A 22141-nucleotide genomic window follows, 5' to 3' on the forward strand; every position below is an offset into this window, starting at 1 on the left:
AATACGGCACAGAAAGGGCTATGGAGAGTGCGTAGCACAGGGCTGCACACAGACTGTGGTCTGTGTCATGATTGTCATCCTGTCTCAGGGGCGAGAACCAGGGCAGATCAAGAAAGAGGGCGCATCGGTCCCTGCAGTGAGGAGGGAGGAGGCCTGTGCTCAGGCCTTCTTGTCGAGCTGCCGAACCCCCTTTCCAATAGCTGTGTGCTCTCTATTTGCTCCATGACCGGGTGTTTCTTAAGTGCCCCTCCGACTTGTCCGTGTTCCATGCACGGAGCAGAGTGGGGGGAGTGGCTGCCAGCCTTCCTCCCGAGGAGAGAGGAGGGACCTGCTGTCAGGCCTCCCCCGGGCTGGGATCAGTGAGGCCGTCGGCACCTCGATCTGGATACCCAGCTTAATGTTGCCTCTCCCTGAACCCCCGAGTCGTGCCTTAGGAGCCACACGTCCTGGGAGAGCAAAGGGGACCAAGCCAGCGCCCTTCGTGTTTCCCTGAGCTCCTGCTCCACGCAGGCCACCCGCTGTGCTGTCTTGGCGAGTCATTCTGCCAGCCTGGGTGGTGAGACACCTCACATCCTCAAGATAGCACCCCATGCCGAGAGATCTGGAAGCAGCAGGGAATGGGACAGCATCTGGGTCTGAAAAAGAAGCCCCGAGAATTCTGAGGGGAGCAGAGGGTGCCAGAGCGGGATGCAGTTTGGACACTTTCAAGGCAGGTCATGGTTGCCTTGACCAGCGTCCTGCACTCCCCAGAACCAAGCCCTGCAATTGGGCTTATGCATCTGCACTAGCGTCTCAAATCTAAATGCCTACGCAGGCAGGCAAGGTAGATGGAATAGTGAAGGGCAGACAATAGGGAGAAGTGAGGACTGTGGCAAACAGGGCATATGTTCTATCGAAAGGGGCAGCCACTCCATAGGTGCCTCCAGTGGACCCAGATTCTAAATTTTTTTTCAAAAAAAATAGAAATCTGTTATATATGTGTGTGTGTGTGTGTGTGTATGAGAGAGAGAGGGAGGGAGAGAGGAGGGGGGAAAAGGAGGGGGGCAGGGAGGGAGAGAGAGGGGGGATTTTAAACACTGGGAGGACTGAATGAACATATTTACATGTGGGATGTTGCACTGTATTGCGGGGAGGAGCCTATCCTTGGGCCATCGGACGGCACCTCAGAGTGGGCCTCTTCGCTAAATGGTTCACTATTCACCAGCCCAGACAGTACCCTCGGGAGGCCCTGAATATCAAAGTTTGGAACAAGTCATTTACCACATACTTCTTGTTTTAAACAAACCAATCAAAAAGTGTGTGTGTGTGTGTGTGTGTGTGTGTGTGTGTGTGTGTGTAGGGTCCGTTTGTCCCTAACTCTTGGCTGCTTGGCCCTGTGGGCTCTCTAGCTTTGCTCCCTGTTTCTCTGCTCCCTGGCATCCTTCTCAGAATGCCCCACATGGAGGGGCCTCGACTAGAATGTGATCTATAAAGCACAGGAAATCCTAGGGCGAGGGAGCTACAAAGCGGGTAGAAGTGGGCAGGAGGTGAGGCGTTCATACAGAAGACACGGTCCCTCTGCAGCCCCAGTGATCATAACAACTCCCAGCCTGTGACCTCAGGCAGGCCCCTCCCCACTCAGCCTCGGTTTCCCCGCCTGTGACTTGAGAGGCGCGCTCTGCCCATCTGCCCAGGTTACTGTGAGAATACGAGGCCGTCAGAAAGGCACTTTGGCAAACACGAGACGTGTTCCAGCAACACGAGCTCCTTTCCAGCGTGAGGCAGGAGGACATCTGTGCGAGCCCTGGGGACCCTGCCCGTTATTTGCCAGATTACACAGGCAGTTCCTCCACTTGTCACAGCCGCAGCTGCCCGCACACCGGCTGCAGCAGGAACAGGTGGCACAGATGATTCCGCCGCCAGGGCAGCCCCACCGCTGCCAGCAGAAGCCCCGGGGACCCTGGCATCAAAGGCCCCCGGAGACAAGACAGTCTGTTATGAGCCTCATGGGTTGCTCCCTGCAAGGGAAGCTCTGGGCCAGCCCTGAAAATAGGAATTTTGAAACTTCCATGTTTAGCTCGTTAGTTCTATTCCCCCTCCCCTGCTTCCCTTTAAGAGGGACTGGGAGGTTACTTTAAGACAGTGGCAAGGGCACCACTAGTCAGTCTGGGGAGTGTGGATCCTAAGGGGTCCCAAATTTGCTTGACTTTCCAGCTGCATCTGGAAAACTCCCTGACCCCTCCCAGCATCGCCTGTGCTGGATGGACTGAGTTCCACCTGAAAGGCATGTTTCTATGGGAGAGAGAGAGAGAGAGAGAGAGAGAGAGAGAGAGAGAGAGAGAGAAAGAAAGAAAGAAAGAAGAAAGAAAGAAGAAAGAAAGAAAGAAAGAAAGAAAGAAAGAAAGAAAGAAAGAAAGAAAACAGTGCAATACAAGCCCACCCTTGGATGTGTGCTTTCTGGGAGGATGCTCTATAGCAGCGGTTCCCAACCTGTGGGTCGCGACCCCTTTGGCAGTCGAATGACCCTTTCACAGGGGTCGCCTAAAACCATCCTGCATATCAGATATTCACATGACGATTCATAACAGTAGCAACATTACAGTTATGAAGTAGCAACGAAAATAATTTTATGGTTGAGTCACAACACGAGGAACTGTATTTAAAGGGCCAGAAGGTTGAGAACCACTGCTTTATAGCTTCATCAGATTTCCAGTGGAATAAGTGATCCCAAAGAACCAAGGACTTTTCTGAATCAGAATGGCCTTTAGTCAGTCAACTACAGCTTGGAAACAGTGTGCATATGATTTTTTATTTTTTTTTAGTCCTGGAACCTCTGCATTCTAGAGCAGAAAGCCGCGCACGTGGGCGCCATCTCCAGCCTTCCTCCCGGGCACGGGCTCGAGGGGAGGCTCCAGATGATGGCAGAGGGCGGCACAGCGGCCATGGTGCCCCGCATGCCCATTCCCATGCCCAGGCATCTTCTAAGTGTCTGTGGCCACAGGAAGGCGAGACCCTCTCTCTCTGCTCAGCATCAGGATCCTGGCTGCGAGGAGAGCGAGGGAGCTCTGCAGCCCGGTCCCTGCATCAGCCCTGGGCCCACGGCTGACGACCAGGGTCAGCGAGTCACCCGCCTCTCCTGTGCTTGCAGCCTCCTCAATGCCAACAAGATCAACTGCCTGCGGGTGAACACGTTCCAGGACCTGCAGAACCTCAACCTGCTCTCCCTCTATGACAACAAGCTGCAGACCATCAGCAAGGGGCTCTTCGCCCCTCTGCAGGCCATCCAGACGCTGTGAGTACGCCCAGGCCGCAGGGACCGCACATGGCCACGGGGACCCCCGCTTGAGGGCAGAGTGGGCACCGACCGGTACAGCTGCCCTGTTCTGAGCTCACACCATGCAGGGCGCCACACTTGGTTCTTCCCCTGGATACAAACCTCTAAGCCTCATAACAACCCTTTGCGGTAGGTGCTGTTATGATCCCCCGGTTCTGTGAGAGGAAACCGGGGCTCAGAGTGGTTAGGTAACTTACTCAAGGTTGCACAGCTAGTGAGAATCCAGATTTGAATCCAGGCAGAGTTGCCCTTCAACTGCTCTCTTATTCACTGCAGCCACTATATTCTCTGAGGATAACCCACCACTACCGAGCCCCACCCCCACCCCGGCTACCCTCTGATACGGGCACCCTGGGGGTATTTCACCTCCCGCCTTGGGAGCAGTTCCTCACTCCCAAGCACTGCACATGTTCGCAGATAGGTCCGTGAGATCGCTGACCACCTCGCACAGGTCAGGTCTCGGGCCATGTTTCTGATGCTCCAGCCCCACGCTGAGACCCTCACCCCAGCCGGTGGCCTGGCCGTGAGCCTGGGGCGTCTGAGTCATCTGGCACTTGGCCCGTAGCAAGAGACAGGAACCAATAAAGAGCGGAACAGCTGCTACCTATTGGCCCCCTACCACGTGCCAGGCACCGTGTGCAGCTCTGCAGGGTTTTCTTACTGAGCCAAGGAGAGCGAGGCCATGGTGCTGCTCACGACGGCGCGATGACAGCAGCCGTGCCGCTGCTTTTTATGGAACACCCCCATGTGCCCGTCGCCCTGCCAGCTTCCTTATGCGCCTGTGTGGCAGAGCTCAGAGACGTGAAACACAGTCTTCTCTACGCACACACCCTAGGCCTGCAGCTCGCTTTGCCCATCAGGATTGGCGTGGGGGGGGGGGGAGGGGGCGGGATCCGTGGCAGGTCTTGCCCCGAGTGGGCGAGGCCGAGTGCCCAGCCCCTCTCTGGTCCCCTCTGAAAGCAGCCCATGTCCCCCAGGCCTCCTGGGGTGATGAGGGAGGGATCCATGCGCTGGATGGCCAGGGCCCAGCACCAGGCGGGAGGGGGTGGTGTGGGCACCACAGGTCACTCCTGATGAGCGCCCCTCCCTCTCCCAGCCACTTAGCCCAAAACCCGTTTGTGTGTGACTGCCATCTGAAGTGGCTGGCGGACTACCTGCAGGACAACCCCATCGAGACCAGCGGGGCACGCTGCAGCAGCCCCCGGCGCCTGGCCAACAAGCGCATCAGCCAGGTCAAGAGCAAGAAGTTCCGCTGCTCAGGTAATCAGGTTAGGGCGGGCCCACCTCCCCTAGGCGCCCCTGGAGGCCCGTAATCCGATCTGGAGGACAGCGAGCTGCAGTGGCTCCTGGGAGCAGCTTTGCAAATTAAATTGGGGAAATTCAGTTAGTCCTGCAGAAAACCAATTACCTTATGGATTTAAAATAAAACACACACACACAGTAAAATCATGGGCGGGGAGGGGGGTGGCAGGGGGATGCGTGGTTTCAGGAGAGACGGAGCCCAGGCAGCAGCGTATCTCCGGGGCTAGGTGGAAGCTAGAGGTTGGGACAGGCTTTTTATGCATTTTTCCTAGTGTCTAAAGCGTGCTCCCCAAGTGGCAGGTAGAGAGGTATTCCACAGGCCAGGCTGCAGGCAGCATACAATCTTGGGGGCCTCTTTCTCCCCTCTAAGACCACCTGGTGCAGCCCTTCAACCACAGTGGATTACAGGTCTCACAGATATTTTTGCCAGCTCCCCCCGCCAGACTGGTAACTCTGATTGCCAAAGAGCAAGCCTTGCCCTCCGGTCCCCAGGCTCCCTCTGCCGCCTGGCTCCCCACCGCCCCAGGAGAGACACTGGCTGAATGGCAGGGGGCTCTCAGCTCTTCCTGGAAAGGGAGGTCGCTCTCCTTGACCCAGTAGTTAGGGGAATGGGCAGTTAAAGATGACTGTCATTTGCTCCTGGAAAAAAATCACCAAGCCGCATTGTGTTCCAGCGGTAAGAGATTGATAGGACGTGCTGAGATGCTGCACCAACCTCACAATCCGCGTGTCAGCAAGAACCTCTCCTCTCCCCGCTCCAGAGCGGCGTGCGGAAGCGCACTTTCCCGGGCAGCGCCAGCTGGGTGGCCCGGAGAGGGCCCGAGGGCAGGCCTCTGCTGCTGGCAAGCCCTTCCTGTCCTCCAAGTCAGACCCCTGAGTCCACGTCTCCAGAAAAGCCAGCACGTGCATGACTTCAGCTGTTTTATTTTTATTTTTTCAACAGCAGCAAACACCTGGAGAGTCTTGGGGGTAACAGGGAGTCTGGGCACTAGGAGGCGCTGCTCCCAGTGGTCTCCCCAGAGCAGCATGTCTGCTTGGAGAGCAGTTTCTCACCTTGGTGAGCACTGTGCCGCCTGCTCTGCTTGGTTCTTCCCAGAGTCCTGGGTGGCCAGCAGGACTGGCCCCGCCCTGCAGCAGAGGGAGCCCAGGGCTCAGAGGTGACAGGCACCCCGAGGTCACAGCCAGCCATGGTGGAGGCGGGGCCAGACCCCGGTCTAGCTTGTTCCTCGCAGCATCTGGGAGAGAAGAGCATTTGGGAAGGAGGACCAGCTCCTTGAATGACTGTCTTTCCCAGTCTAATGGCTCCTCCCTCCACCCCACCCCTGAACCCTGTCTGAAGTTCCTCCCACCCAGGGCTGCCCCTGAGGCTCAGCCATCCCTCCCGGGGGCCTCTCCTCCTGACTGACACTGTCCCCTCCGTCCCCGGCCTGTCTGGCCACGGCCGCGTTCATTCACTCTGACAGGCAGCTGTGCTCAAGAAGAGGGGCAATCAGAGGGAGAGGAAGGCAGGTGCCAACCAACCCTCAGTCTCTCTCACGGGGTCCTGTTTGGTGTCGGGCTCCAGGTTGATGCCCGGGCTCTGGGGGGCAGGGTCTGAGACTGGCATCTCCCAGGGACACAGGCGTGACTGTATGCTGGGGTCGGGGGGAGGGGCAAGTAGGAGAAAGTAGCGAGTAGACCCAGGACACAGGGCGGTAGAGCCTGGCTCTGACTCTAGCTTCGCCCCAGCCTTCCTGCCTCTGCACGGCAGGATCGGCTGCTTGCTCTGTGTGGGGCAGGAATGGTGGGAAATACACATGCAGCAGACAAGGACAACGGGCGGCCCCTGGCCTGACACTCTCTAAATACCTTGTTTCAATCCGTACTAAGCAGACATGATGGACGCCCCTCCCTCTGTTATTGCTCTGAAGGCAGAGAAAGCGAGAGCATGCTGCCTGCTTCTGTTTTCTGAGCTGCAGAGGAGGGAGAGAGAGCTGCTGAGCCCAGAGGCCTGGGCTCTGGGGGATGCTGGGCAGCAGAGCCAGAGCCCTAACGCTGCTTCCAGGAAGAAAGGAGGAGGGGCAGGTGACACGTAGTGGATTTGACAGATAATAACTCTGCGCTTTACTTCCCCCTAAAAGCGCCCCATTGCAGAGGCAGCTGATGTAATTAGGAGCCAATTTGAGGGCGGCTCCTGCAGCACATAAAGCCCCTCATGGTGGGTCTGGGCTTCCAGCAGCTCTGCGTCTGCTCCATCAGCTGCACCCACCTCCCTGGGCAGCAGGTCAGGCTAGAGGCAGAGGCTGCCAGCTGGGGTGATCTGACGGCCCGATTAAGTCCTCCCGGAAGGGCGCCGTCTGGCTGTGGGGACCCCGAGCCCACCCCGGGGAGCACGGGCAGTTGGAAGATGCTGTCTTCCCTCGTTCTCGACTCCCCCCCCCGCACCTTGCCACTGTGTGTGTGGGCACCCGGCAGCAAGAGGCAACTCTCCTGGCAAAAAGTCCGGAGGTGGGGACACCAGATGTGCAAAGGTGGCCGACAGCATGGCACTCAGGGAATTAGAGCTTTAGAGCCCCTGGCTCACCAGACCCTGTCAGAGAGGGAGAGACGGAGCCGCACGGGAGAAGGGACAAGCTCTGACACCCAGCTCTGACAGGCTGTGGAGACTCCATAGCTTTCTCCCTGGCCCCTCCCCTGGCTGTCATTGAGGAGACCAGAGAGCAGGAAAGCCTCATTGGTGTTCAGGCTGGGAGCTGGGGCAGGAGCGGGCTGTGTCCCTGCTGTGGCCCCTACGGCCTATCACACCTGAGCACCAGATCCCCAAACCAGAGCACTTACAGAGCCCTGCCTGTCTGGAGTCCAAGCAGGGTTGGGTCTGAATGACCGGCCAACTCTGGTCGGTCAGAGGGGAGGGCTTAGGAAGACCAGGGGCCAGACCCAGAGCTGCGCGGTGCCCTTGGCTGCCTGGCCACCCATTGCAGACACCTGTGCACGTCCAGATGCTGAAATGGTCTCGTCCCAAAAGCACACTGTGGAAGGACAGTGACCCTGTCCCTCCAACACAGGGCGGGGGGAAGGGGGGGCCACCTGGCCCTGGATCAGGTCTCTTCCAGGTACACACGTCTCCTCCCAGTGGCTGGAGGGTGGGGGTGGGGGAGTCCTGAGCCAGCAGGTGCATGAAAGCTGCCCGATCTCTTGTAGGATCCCGGGGACATAAAGCCCAGCATCCTCACCTGGGCCTTGGCATCCGAAATACTTAGCTGTTGCCTCCCCACCCCCACCCCACCCCGTGATTCACATGGAAGAAATCAGGAACTCACCAAGGGCCCAGAACTGGTGTCCTCCCCTCCTTCCTCCTCTTAGTCTGAAAGAGGCCCCTCCTGGGAGCACCGGCACCTCTGTGAAATCCGTGTCCTCAGAGCCCTGTGACTGCGGGTCTCTGTCCCAGTGCGGGGCCCCATTGGCTCCCCCTTCTGCCTCCCTTGCTAGAAACGTGTATTTTCCCTCGGACTCACCCCCCCGCCCCCGTTATATCTTGGGCAATCTGGGAGGGACGTCCATCAGCCAGGGGGTTTCTGGGGACCCTGAAGGACACTGAGGCGACTCCTGAATTGTGGCACATCAGAGGGCTTTTCCTGGAGATCATGGCAGCTTTGCCAGGCCCCCGGGAATGGTGGCGCGTCTCTAGCAAGGGGCTGGGAGGGCTGTTGGGAGGCTCTGCTTGGGGGGCCTCGGGACTGAGCACACAGCAGGCCCTTCCGCTGAGTCTGGCGTCGTCTGGGATCAGAGGGGTGACCGCGTGGGGTGCAGAGGCTCAGTTCAGGCTGTGACGTGACGGACACCTGCTGCTTTCATTCTCTGGGGAAGGGTGCGTTCTGCCCCGACATCCTGAGTAGAGGTGTTGGGTCTCCCCCCTCCCTTCCCCCCCTCCAGTGTCTCTCCTGGGGTGGGCTCGGGGCAGGGGCTCCTGTCTTCGGAAGTGCTCCCGCGGCCCCCACTCCTGGTACTAATCACGCTCCGTGGGGCCTCCTCCGGCTCCCGCCTCTCCACGCTGCTTCCACTGAGCTGTCCTCTCTCTGACGCTGCTTCCTGACCTGACTGCCCGGTCCGCGGGGCTTTCCTTTGTGCTTGATCTAACCATGTGGTGGAACGATGGAAACGGAACATGGTTCTGTCAAGCACCGCGGAAGGCCCCGCGCTCTCCTGCAGCATGGCCCGCCGCCGCACCGCTGGACACCTCTCTGCTCCGGACACCGCAGCCGCACCCGCCAGACCCTCGGGGCAGCCTCGGGCAGGGTGGGAGTCTCCACACCGCTGAGTGCTTCCCCTCCAGGGAGAGATACGGGCGGAAAGGGGCGGAGAAGCACCCTGAGGCCAGGCTAAGATGTGTATCCTCATCCCCCCCAAATGGAGCCGCCGCTCCCCAAATCTAGTCTGGATGCCAGCCGGGTAGAGGAGGCAGGTCCAAGCTCAGAAACCATCGGTCGTATCTTCCACGCAAAGGGAGCGGGTACACCCGAGGCCTATGCCCCATTGTTTCAGGGAAGAAGCCCAGCCCAAGGTCATTTTCCCAAGTGTAGTGAACCCAAAGGTCACAGTGCTTAGGCCCGCCCCCACCCACCGTCTTTATGGGAAGGGATGTGAGCAGGGGAATGGGGCCATGGGCGTGAGTCCAAGACTTTGATGGAACCTGGGAGGCTCCTCTGAACCTGACCCCCACTCCTTAGGAGCACTTGGGCCCTGAGCCGGTGCAGACTGAAGTCTGTTCCCTTGACCTTCAAGCGCAGTTAACATGGAGGCCGAAGGTTCTTTCCATGGTGTTAGTTCAGTGCCACACGCCTGTGCAGACACCTGCTGTCTGACAATGAAGAGGGGGTCTTGGCGCCTCCCATTCAGCTTGTTTCTTGGTAAATCCTGGACCCAGTGTAACCAGAGGATTGTGTTGATGGTGCATGTCATGGAGCCTGTGCCCTCTCCCAGGAGAGACAGCCATGGTGGGAACCGAACCCTGTTCTAGACCCAGGAGCAGGCTGTGGGCTCCCCTGGGGATGTGTGACTGGACTGTCTCCTCTCTCAGGTTACCGCGCAGCCACGTGCCCGCCTGGCTGAGTACCCGGGAGTCCTGTGAACCTCTCTGAATCCCTTACCATGTACTGAGTGCTCCTGTGGGCCAGGCACTGCGCTGTTCTACGTCACTACCGTGTTCAGTTTTCACGACAACCCTGTCGATAAGTCCCATTTTACAGATGAGGACATCGAGGTTCAGAGAGGTTCACTGACCTACCCAGGGCCCCCTGACGGCAGCATGAATGTTCTAATGTTCTTTATGTCTGCAGTACTCAGCCTTCCCAGCTGTGGACAGTCCCATTGTCTTGAATCATAAAATCAAAAAGACTTTGACTTGAGTTGATGGGGAATTGAAATGTCCTTTTTTAACATTCCCTTTCAAGCTTACCTCTGTTAATAGAAAATAACTTGAGTAAGAAATAGAGCAAGCAGCGCTGTTTATATGGGTCCTCCTCTTGGAGTAAATATGTCAAGATCCATATGGTACAGAACAAGTCCTTGGGCCTGGAGAAATCCCCTTCCCTCTGAACAGGGTCAGGGGGGCATTCTGAGCTCCTTGGTGCTGCCCACCGTGCCAGGGCCAGGCCCTGGGGAGTGTGTCCATCTTAGTACCCTCCTGTTGGCACCTCCCTGGTCCTCAGCAGCAGGCTGTGACCAGGCTGTGCCCAATGGGCCACTGGCATCTCCCTCTGCCTCAGGCATATGGCTACATTCACAATAGAGGGGAGAGCTTCCTGGAACAGCTGTTGCACCGTTAGCACCGTTGGCATTTTCCAGCCGCCGGTGTCTGGTCCCCGTCTTCACCCACTGCGCCTGGCAATGTCCTCTTGACTCCACTCATGACTTATGACCCTTCGCTTGTCCACATAACTCTCTTTCCAAGCTGGTGAGCCTGGCAGGCCTCCCGCGGCCCCCATCCCTCTTCCTGCTCCTTTCCTTCTTTCTTTCATCCTGCCCGCCTTAGAGATACTGGAGGTAGAGGAAGAGAGCTTTGGGCGTGTGCTTGGACAGGTCCATGGTCATCGGGTGATGGTGGAGCCGTGACTTCCGCTCCACAAACGGGTTGCCGGAAGGATGACAAAGTGCAGACAGCTGGTGACAGCAGCCGGGCTGGGCCAGTCTGACGCTGCAGCCGCATCCATCATAGAGGGCGACTGGGGCTCCCTCCCTGCCCAGCCAGGGGTCTGTCCGTAATAAAATGGCCTTGCCGTGGACCTCCACCCCCTCCCCACCCGATCTATTAAAGCTTCTCTGTGATCATGTACCCAGTGTCCTTGTTCTGAGCTGCCCGGGAGGGGAGGAGGCCACCCAGGCAGGAGGAGGAGTGCCCGTGACGTCAGCTCTCCCAAGACCCGGTTCAGCCGGGCTTCGTTCTATGGCCGCTTTGCAAGTCCCCCAAGCGCTCTCCTGCCGGAACCGGCCCGGAGAGAGCCCCAGGCCCGCCTGGTGCGGTTACCCTCCCTGGCTCAGCGTCTCTGGCAGTGACAAATGCACAGTGAGATGGGAACCGACTTCTAAAGCCCTGGGAAAGTTAAAAATACTTTCGGGTGGTTATGAGCATTAGACAGAACAAATGGCTCCGAGAAACCCCGGGTCGTTTCGATCATGAAAAATGAAGCGATGGAGGTGGCATTTCAGGCGGGCTGTGCCTGGGGACGGACCCTTCTGCTTACGTGCCTACGCCGTGATTAACATTTCTGGCCTCCACCCACACGAAATGTTACACTCCGACCCCCTCGTTATTACAGACCAGGGCAATAACAAAAACCGCAGGGGGATGCTGGGAAGAACATATTAGTCCATGGAATCTAACTGCAAAACCATTTCATTAAAATGGGTCAGCGGCTCCATTGCAGAGGTCTGCCCGTTGTAATCCAAGTACACGACAGAGAGCGATTCCTGCGAGCTACGCGGCTCTCACCTTGATTAAAAGGAAGACACGTTACCCGGCGGCCGTCCCCAGACACGGCCCGGCGGTGCGCGTCTTCGGGCTCAGCGTGTCCAAGAGCAAACGGTGCTCCCTCCTGTCTTTCTGCCTTTGACCAGCTCTCAGGGCCCCTCCGCTTTGCAAGGATCCCACGTGAACGCCTCCCGAAGGAAAAGCAGAGCATATGTGCGAAATGCTCCTGCATGCTCCGCCGTATGGAGCCACTGGCAGGGAACCCAGAGGGCTGCCACTTAGCAGGGTTTGCCAAATGAAATTCCCCCGGGCTCGGCACGCGGGTGCCTCTGGGGGAAATGGCCCCGGTCAGAGTTATCCAGTGGGCTGGATGCTGGCAGGCCAAGGGCAAGAGATTTGTGTAAGACATCGGACAAGGAAGCACCCCCCAAAAAACCATGGGGATCCGTGACAGGTTTTGCTCACGCGAACCTGGGGGTGGAAGTTGGAGTGAAGTGAGGGGGTGGGCGGGGGTGAGGAGGAAGCGGAGACAGGTCCAGACCTCTGGCCCCTTGTGATAGGGAGAAGGTTCACTTCAGAACCAAAGACCCACCAAATCCATTGTCAATCAGGAATTCTTAAAGATTGATCATGGGAGAAGCAAGAGGGTGGGAGCCGCCTGCTTCCCACCTCACTGTAGCCCAGGGCAGGAACCTGCAGCTCAGCCCACCCCACCCCACCTAGTGGGGCTTCTGGACAGTCCTGAGGTTTAGTCAGGAAGCACGCCTGCACTAGAGTGTGGTGCTGGTCACGTGGGCCCTGGCGGCAGCCTCATCCCCCGGCCGTGACTGAGCACCTGCGGGCCTCAGTGTCCTCTTCTGTAAAATGGGTCCTCATCTATAAAACGGAGCCCTGATACCCTCAGAGACTTAATGTGCTCACCCATTTGAAGTTCAAAGAGCAGTGCCCGGCTCCGGTCCATGCTCAGTGAATGTCAGCTATCGTCACGGGTTACTCGGATGTCTCAGTGGCTTCCGACACACCCAGTGTTCCACTACGTTCTAGAAAAAACAAGCAGAATCACAAACATCTACACAACTCTTGCCCCTTTCCCAGGAGACCCTCCAGTGCCTCGGTCTTCCTTGCACCATCACCACAACCCCCGTAAGACCCCCGTGAGACAGGCAATTGCTTGATTCCCTTCTTGCATGTGGAGAGACCAAAGTGAATCGGCGGAAAAGCCTAGGCAAACCCACCCCCTCTCCTGCTGAGACCTTGGTACTGCCGGTGCCCACACTACTGCCGGCACCCACACTGCTCGAGGTGCAGATAGGGTCACCAAGGGGCGCCTGGCGGGCTGCGCGAGGAAATGATGCTCTCTGAGCCTGTCCTGTATTACAACCCCCTCCCCCCCACCCCCACGAGCCAATGGCACCCCGCTGATGCCCTGAACACATGTGGACCGGGCCCTTGTTTTGTGACTGGCATTGCGCTCCTGGAACCTTGATGCGAGCTAATGAAGACCTTCCCCATCCGCTAGCTGGTCTGACAGGAGGAGCAGAGCCCCGTCCCGCGGGTGTGGCCTGTGGTCTGCCTCGTGGAGGTTTGCCCGGGGTCAGGGGGCATTTCTGATCAATAAAGCGGCTCCCAGGGCGTCGCTCAGACAGCGCGTGGTTGGCCCTGTTACCCTTACTATGCAACCTCAAGAAAACCAAATTTTGAAAAAATAAACCTTAGTTTCGGATACTCTTAGCTCCTCAGAACTGGCCTTTCACTGTAGCTCAGCAGGGCTCACTCATGAGGGGGCGGGGGGGGGGGGGGGCGGCGCAGATCTGACCTTCAGAGGGCTGGTGTTCGTCTTCTCTGTGTTTTAAATGTTTACTCTTTGCCAGCATATTTTTAAAGGAATGTCAGGCAACACGGCCACCTCCCCAAACTCCGGGGCAGTGCCTTCCGATCCCCAGGCCCCGGCCCTCGGTACTGTCGCCCGCTATTAGAGCCAGGTGTCGGTGGTCACGGGTGGCCTTATGTGGACCTTCCTTTATCGTCCCCTTCCCTGCTTGGGCCCTGAGTGCGTGACCCCTCCCCTTACTTTGTTCTCGCCCCTGGTGTAGCCCCCATCAGAACCCCATCAAAGTCTGCTCACTCGGATTGTCACGCACATTCAGAAGGTCCATGGATGAGGAGCATTGGGACTCAGTAGCCCCCTAAATTGTAGCCAAATTCCATACACATGTGCCTGGAGCACTTCTAGGAGGAGGCGTCCTAGCTTCCCTCAGCTCCTCCGAGAGGTCCGTGCCCCCCAAAAGCTCATGCGCCCACGGAGGGGTCTCCAGGGGATGAGAGCGGTGAATGGCAGCCCAGATGGAGAGCTGGGGGGCGGGAGGGCACCAGCAAGGTGGCCAACAAACACGGGCAGCACTGTGACTGTCCCTGCACCCCCACCCCACTGCCCACACCTCACGGGGTACGGGAACCCTGGTGACGCCGCCCCCCCTCTTTGGCCCGCCCAGGCTCAGAGGATTACCGCAGCCGATTCAGCAGCGAGTGCTTCATGGACCTCGTGTGCCCCGAGAAGTGTCGCTGCGAGGGCACCGTTGTGGACTGCTCCAACCAGAAGCTGGCCCGCATCCCCAGCCACCTCCCCGAATATGCCACCGATCTGTAAGTGCCGCCCGGGGCGGGGGGGGAGGGCGGGGACTCCATTTGTGTCCTCCACCCCAGTCACCCGGGGTCAGCCCTGGCAGGGTCTCCTGAGGTGCCCCCCTGACTCAGCTGCCCAGGCATCCCCTGGGGACAGCTTGCTCACCGGTGAAGACGGTCCGTCATTCTGCAAATATTTCCCGAACACCTGTGAGCCAGGCACTGTGCTAGGCCCACCAGCTTTCACAACAAACAGAGCAGACAGTCTGTCCTTACGAAGCTTACAGTATAACCAGAGAGACGGAGAGTAAACAAGTAACTGTCATATAGCGAGAGAGCAGCTAGGACGGTTAGCTGTATCTGAGCCTCCACGTATGCTGATACAGGGGTGTGATGGTTTATCCAAAAACGAAGTGCTAGGAAGTTACCCACAGGGAGGTTGGGGAGGGAGGACGCAGCACTGGGAGGTGGGGGGGCTGGCAGACCTGAGTCTGATGCCCGCTTTCTCCGGTCTTCCTGGTACTGGGCAGCTGCTTCTCAGACCTGAAGGTCAGATTCTTAGCTGCAGAATTGGAGGCAATGACCCCACCGCCAGGACGATTAGATCAGAGAATGTGAGCACAGGACTCACCTTGAACCTGGCGCAGAGTAAGCCCTGGGTCAATGAAGGTGGCCTTGATGACCCTCACCCTCCTTCTCTTGGCCTCACAAGTCACAGCAGGCCCTCCTCTCCCCAAGCACCTACGCATGGGGGCCTGGGGTCCCCAAGCAGCCCCAGCAGAGAGAAGGATCTGGAAAAAGCCAAGAGGCTGGGTGCCTTGGGAGGACATGAGGAGGCCTTCCTGGCGGTGTGACTGTCATTGGTACCCTCCTGAGTGAAGGCGGATCACTGGCAATGGATGCTGAGTATCCAAAAGCCCAACACACCTAGTCCCGGGGGCTTCCCCCGGGAGGAGCCTGGCCTTCGCCCTTTCCTGCCCCTTTCCACCCTCCCCACCCGTGGACTGCAGGGTGGACACTGCATTGTCCACGGCTCTGCTGATATGGGCTGAGTGTGAGGTCCAGGCGGCAACTCAGCTGAAGCCATGGGGGTTCTGGGTGGGGCATCAGAAGGTGGGGGAGAGAGAGCCCCATCCATCTTCAGCTAAGCCACCCCCTCATCTGCTCACTTCTCATGTAGGCGACTGAATGACAACGAGATATCTGTCCTGGAGGCCACCGGTATCTTCAAGAAGTTGCCCAACCTGCGGAAGATGTAAGTCAGCTGGGCAATTGGCAGGCTGGGCAGAATGCGGGCGGGGGTGGATCCCTCAGCTCCAGGTGGCCCTATTGGGCAGTAGGCACTAAGGCACAGCGTGTAGACACAGACCAAACGGAACATCATTGTTTCTAAATCGTCGATATTGTGACGGTGTGTGCCCCATGCCATCCCTGCCCCCCCCCCATGTGCCCTCTGCTCGTCCTGCTCCCCAGCCCACAACCCACATCTGCCCTGAGGGAGGGGGGAGGGACTCAGGAAAGGATCAGCGACGAGTCATGGGGGTCTCGGGTGAAACACAGAAAGCTAAGGAACTTGTCCAAGGTCAAAAGTCAGTGAGCAGCGTGGAGCCAGGAGTGGTGGCAGGGCCATTAGGTGGGGAGCACATGGCACAGAGGCAGCAAACGTGTGTGTGGCAGGGGATGGGGGGGTACGCACGTGCATAAATCCATATAAACACTGCTGGCCAGCCAGCCAGCCTGGTGACCCGACCGGGTAAACCTGGGCCCAACAGCCTCCAGCTGCAACCACTTATATAAAACTAGAGGCCCAGTGCACAAAATTTGTGCACGGGGGTGGGGGGGTGTTCCTCAGCCCAGCCTGCACCCTCTCCAATCTGGGAACCCTTCCCAATTCGCCTTGTCCCTTTCTGCCTTCTCCCATGGCGCCAGCCTTTTCACCTTCTCCCTTCTGCCTTTTCATGCATGGCACCGGCCTTCTCACCTTCTCCCTTCTGCCTTCTCCCGTGGCACCACCCACCCTTGAGTCACCTCAGGCTGGTCTCGCATTCTCCCGGCACCTCCCCACTTCTGCCTCATCTCTGGAGCAACGCCCTACAGTATGCATAGGAGCTAACAAAGAGCTAATATGCTAATGGTCCGGTCATGACCCGTTAAGGCTTCCCAGCTAATTTGCATATTACCTCTTTATATGTATAGATAACTTGACAGCACCTCTTGGTTAAGTAGAGATCCTTATGCGCTGGGACCTGCCACCACCCCTATGCCCCCAAGAGGAGCTGGGTGCACTGGATTCTGCCCATTGGTGGTCAGAGCCAGCTGTGCCTATGCCTGAGTCTGCTAAGTGTCCTCAGGACGGTGGGACCAGGGCCCTAGGGTATATTCTTCATGTTTTTTTAATATATTTGTATTGATTTCGATGAGGAAGGGAGAAGGAAAGGGAAATAGAAACATCAATGATGAGAGAGAATCATTGATCGGCTGCCTCCTGCATGTCCTCCACTGAGGATCGAACCAGCAACCTGGGCATGTGCCCTGACCGGGAATCAAACCATGACCTCCTGGTTCATAAGTCGATGCTCAACCATTGAGCCATGCTGGCCTGGCCAGGATGCATTCTTAACTCTACCCTGACAGGGAAAAGGAGAGTGGACAGAGTTAGGGGTTTAGACTTTGCTGTGCCCTTCTGGACCATTCTGAGCCCCTGTGCCCGTCAGAATGATGAGGTTGCGCTGAGCATCGCTTGTGGTAAGGGGTGCAGAAGGATGAACTGGTGCCCACGGGGTCATTAGCACTGTGGTAACTCGAGGCCACTTTTCAAATGACATCACCTTCAGAGTGAGGTCATGGCGGCTCTCTGGTGACTTACAGTCGTTTCTGTCTGGGAGACTCTCAACCAGAGTCTGGAAACTGGCAGCCCCACCACCGGGTCCCCCTGGGTGGGTTTGCCGGCCACGATTATGTTTTTAATAAGAACCAGTTGCCCACTTTTAAAAATCAGGAGTTGGCACACGCTAAAACATCAGGATTTCTGGAAAACCAGAAGATCTGGCAGAACTGGACCCACATTCCCAAATGGCTCCGATCGAGTTGCCCTGAGGAGCAGCCCCCCTTAGGTGGGGCATGTGTTCTCCTGACCCCCCCAGGCCTGCTCCCAGCTGACCACTGCCACCCCCCGGACCTGCTCCCAGCTGACCACTGCCACCCCCCAGACCTGCTCCCAGCTGACCACTGCCACCCCCCAGGCCTGCTCCCAGCTGACCACTGCCACCCCCCAGACCTGCTCCCAGCTGACCACTGCCACCCCCCCCCCAGGCCTACTCCCAGCTGACCACTGCCACCCCCCGGACCTGCTCCTGGCTAACCACTCCCACCCCCTTGGCCTGCTCCTGGCATTGTCACCTGCCTGGACTCTGTGGACGTTTGAGCTACAACCCCAGCTGCAGAAAGAATGTCCACCTCAGGGGAGCGAGGGGTCCACATGGAGGTGTCCAGGAACCCCCAGACCTGCCAGTGTGCCAGGTGCTTTTGCTCCACCGTGACCCACTCCTCGGTTCCCAGAACCCCTTTGCTCTCTCCCCACTGCCCGTCCACCTGGCATGGGCTTCAGCAGCACTGCAGGTCCTTCCCGTTGCCTGGTTTACGGGCTGCCCTGCAAGCTGAGAGACCTCCCAGAGGCATCCCAGCCTCGGGGCCCTCGTGTCTCTGGGGGAAGCCTTAGAACAGGCCTGAGAGGCTCAGCCAGCAGCTCGCAGTGGGAGCAGGCCCCTCTGCCTCTGCGTCCTCTGAAGCACCCTGGCCTGGGTCGGGGCCTCCTGGATCCTCCCAGGGGGACCCTCCGTTCTCGTGGGCGGCAGAGCCCTGAGCAGAGTGCCGAGCGGGACCCTTCAGGAGGGTCTGCAGACACCCCGACACCCTCATTCGGCGTCCCGAGTGCTAGCCCCGGCCTGCTCGCTCGCACGGGGCTCCAGCCCAGGCCGCCTGCCATTTTGAACACCACCACTGTGATGGATGCAGAGAGAGCAGTAGCCTGGTCTTCTGGAACATTCTCTCCCCTTTTGTCCTCCCTGATGTTTTCCATTCTCCCAGCCTGAGGACATGCAGTTCACGAGCCTTACAGGAACGTGATGCTAATTTTGCTCATTTAAAGAACCAGATGTCAGGCGATGGGAGCCCTGGCTGCACCGCGGCTGCAATTCATTGTCATCGCGGCCCTGCACTTCAATCCCCGAGAAGCCTGACTCTCAGGAGCCAAACCTGTGTCCTCCAGCGTTTCCATGAGTTACAGCTGCTGGGGGAGCCTCCTATGTCTATTTGGGGGGTAATTTGCAGTCTACCCAGAACATTACCTTCATTCCTGGACCAGGACGACAGGATTTATAAGAAAAGCAGCTGCGATTAAGGACAGCCAGGCAGCGAGCAGAAATCCAGTGGGAGAGCCCCCCGTTTGCCCGCCCCCCCTCCCCCCGTGATCTTGGGGGCGGGTTCTGAGGGGTGTGCTCCTATATCCTTAGCAGGATAGAAGTGGGGGAGGGGAGCAGATTGGAGAGTGGGACTGAGATGCCATCTGTGTCCTCCATACCTGCCCACAGGTGTGGCCACTGTAGCACCTTGCAGGGCCGGTCCTTACTTAGAACAATGGCAGGCGGGCTGCCTGGGGCTGTTAGGTGCCCAGTTCCACACCCTGAAGCCGCTGTGGCTCAGCACAGAGCTCCCACGAGGTGAGCACTTGGAGAAGCAACAGTGCAGGTGGGAGTGGCGCTCTGGGACCCGGAGCAGCGCCCTCTCCTCTCGGGGCCTCGGCATGCCCAGCAACACAGTGGGCCCGCTGGTCCATCTCTAGTGAGCCCTCAGCTCTAACAACCTCAGGTGCTCAGCCAGTTAGCCGGCGCGTCTCCACCCGCAGACCTCACCACCACCATCCGGTGCAAGGCTCTGGCTGCTGTGTGCTCGGGCGGCTGAATTCCTCCCTCAGGCTGTCAATGCCCTCACCTTCCGCTCCATCCATCCCGCCCGCCTGCGCCTGCGCTGCATTTCAGGATGGTCTGCAGAGGCCCCCGGCCCCCCGCTGGTCCCCCGCCTGCCAGGGAACTTGCAGCCCCAGTGGCCCTACAGGACCTGCTGGCTGTTCAGGCCTGGCATGGTCACTGGACCTCGCAGGGGAGGGGAGAGCCTGCTCGCAGTGACAGGACCGAGCCCCTCTAGGAAAACAAAGTCAATACCCACATCACCTAAGGAACCGCCACGTAGGTTCACTGGAGGACTCTGCGTGCGCCCGAAAGCCTGGCTTCCTATCCCCTTCTCAGCTGTGTGACTGCGGGCAAGTTGCTCCAGCTCTCTGAGCTCAGTCACCTTAGCCCCAGGATGAGACCGTGGCAATAATGACACCCATCTGGTAGGCCTTGCTATGAGAATTTGATGTGATTCTGTGGCCAAACCCCTCACAGAATAATGCTCAAAACGTGGAGACTAGGACGTGTCAGTTTCTTTCTGGGATCTGGCCTGGTGAGGGAGCTAGGAGTTCTGCAAATGCCCAGCCCGTGGCGGGGCTGGGGGGGGGGGGGGGCGTAATTGACCATTTTTCTCCCCCCTCCTCTTAGGAAGTGCTGCTTACCAAGGGCATCTGTTGAAGACAGGAAGTTCAAGAATCACCTTTTCTTTCGTCCACACACTTTTTATTGTTTGTCCTACTTTGCATACTTTTTTGTTTATTCGTGTTTTTGAGGAATAATTGGCATAGCTTGGTTTCAGGTTACAACATAATGACTCGACATTTGCACACATCGTGAAATGGTCACCACAATTAATCCAGTTGCCAGTTGTCACCATACATAATTACATTTTTTTCTTTTTCTTCTTTTTTCTTGAGTTGAGGACTTTTAGGATTTACTCTTTTGGCAACTTTCGAGTGTGCGGTACAGTATTGGTGACTGTAGTTAACAGAGAGCCCCTTTGTAAAACTAGCAGTCCCCAGGCTAGTGGAAGAGGTGATGACCCTGAAAAGACTTTAAGCCCCGCACAGTCTGTTTCACAAAGGTAGCCCCCTCCTCACCCTCCTTCCCCCCCCCCCCCCCCCCCCCCCCGTGGGCCGGGGTCCCTGCCCCCGGGCACAGGTGCTGGAATCAAACGTCTGGGAGCCCAAGGCTGCGCTTCCCACCACCCCATCCTCACTCCAGGGATTGGCTGCAGGGCCAGTGACTCCCTGCCTGCATCTGTCCTGACCCATCTGCCCCTCCTTCTAGAAACCTCAGTAACAACAAGATCAAGGAGGTGCGAGAGGGCGCCTTTGACGGAGCAGCGGGCGTGCAGGAGCTGATGCTGACAGGGAACCAGCTGGAGATGGTGCACGGGCGCATGTTCCGTGGCCTCAGCGGCCTCAAGACCTTGTAAGTGCCAGGGCCTGGGCCACGGCCTGGAAGGAGGAGGGAGGGAGGGCATCAGAGGGACTGCGATGACTGGCGGGCGGCAGACCAGGCCCAGGCGCCTGCCTGGCCTCTTGAATCTCCTCCTCCTGGAGCCAAAGGCCTCAGACATTCCTAGCCCGTGATGGGGAAGAGCTGAGCATGCTAAGCAGCCCCAACACACACACACACACACACACACACACACACACACACACACAGAATCATACTAGAAACATGCTGATAGAGGCACACAAACACATTTACCCACTAACAGTGACATATACACACATACATAAAAATGACATATACAATATGCAGATAAATGCATACACAACAAGCATGCCTGCAAGCACACACATACACACACTCACACACACCACGTGGTATGGCCCTGCTGTGGGAAGGAGAGGGTAATGCCTGTGCTCTCGCATCCCCACCCCTCTCCTTGCAGGATGCTGAGGAGCAACCTGATCAGCTGTGTGAGCAATGACACCTTCGCTGGGCTGAGCTCAGTGAGACTGCTGTCCCTCTATGACAATCGCATCAGCACCATCACCCCTGGAGCCTTCACCACGCTGGTCTCCCTGTCCACCATGTAAGTCCTCCTGGATCCACTGCACACTCACCGGCTCCTCCCCTGCAGGCCTTTCCCCTCCCGGCTCCCTGCTATCTCTGCCCAAGGCCATCTACCCATCTGTCCACTTAACAGCCATTTATCAGGCTTCCTTCGTGTGCCGGGCACACCTAGGTCTGAGGATGCACAGGCGTGGTCCCTCCTGGAGCTCACAGCGCAGTGAGTCACCACAGAACGAGGCCCTGGGGCTGTGGAAACCAGCATAGGCTCTGTCGGGGAACCCAGCACTGTGTTCCAGGAGGGGGGCTAGCTTGTCAAGCGGGAAGTGCAACTCCTCCCCTGGGAAGAGCTTGTGCAAAGGCCCTGTGGTGGCCTGGAGCAAAGCAGATACACAGGACCGTGAAAGCCCAGCTTCGAGGGGTCCCATCAAAGGGCCAAAGGGCACTTGAGCGGCTTTACTTTCCTCATTTGTGAAATGAGAATAACGCTGCCTCTGTCCTAGGGTGGTTGTGACCAGTCAAGTGAGGGGAGAATTTATAAAGTGCTCTGCCTGGTTCCAGTCCTCTAAGTGACACACTGGAAGTGATAGGTGCTATCATCCCTTTGTCCCTCCGTCAACCCAATCATTGCATCCAGCGGACATGCACAGAGTGTCTGTGCTGGTGTCACACCTGTGCCAGGGGACACAGAGACAGACAGACCTGGGGCCTCTTCTCAGGGACAAACATGGGGCAACCAGCTCTGGTGGGTGCCATGGAGGAATGAAGGCGAGTGATGGAGGAGAATTTGCTGAGGGTCCTGCAGGCCGAGGACTGGAGGCTGAGGAGGGCCGGCCAGGTGGACACTAGGGGCTTGTCACTGCAGGAGGACCTCCATGTGTGAAGGATCTGAGTGAGAGAGTTGGCTAAGGAGCCAAAGGGAGCTCACAGCTGGGGCTCCGCAGAGAGGACGTGCGTAGCCAGGGCCCCGGTCATGGCCATCAG

General features: G+C 58.0%; 1 protein-coding gene across 1 annotated transcript in view; it reads left to right on the forward strand.

The window, feature by feature from the left end:
* The window catches only part of SLIT3 (slit guidance ligand 3), a 533716-nt gene that overhangs the window by 471165 nt on the left and 40410 nt on the right, over positions 1–22141 (forward strand). Inside the window, exons 13-18 of the mRNA XM_036313891.1 lie at positions 3128–3271; positions 4410–4573; positions 14054–14204; positions 15364–15438; positions 20423–20566; positions 21036–21179. Of these exons, the coding sequence (XP_036169784.1) occupies positions 3128–3271; positions 4410–4573; positions 14054–14204; positions 15364–15438; positions 20423–20566; positions 21036–21179 (822 nt within the window). The remainder of the gene's footprint in view (positions 1–3127; positions 3272–4409; positions 4574–14053; positions 14205–15363; positions 15439–20422; positions 20567–21035; positions 21180–22141) is intronic.

Source organism: Myotis myotis, unplaced genomic scaffold (assembly GCF_014108235.1).
Source record: "Myotis myotis isolate mMyoMyo1 unplaced genomic scaffold, mMyoMyo1.p scaffold_m19_p_6, whole genome shotgun sequence".
Taxonomy (NCBI): Eukaryota; Metazoa; Chordata; class Mammalia; order Chiroptera; family Vespertilionidae; genus Myotis; species Myotis myotis.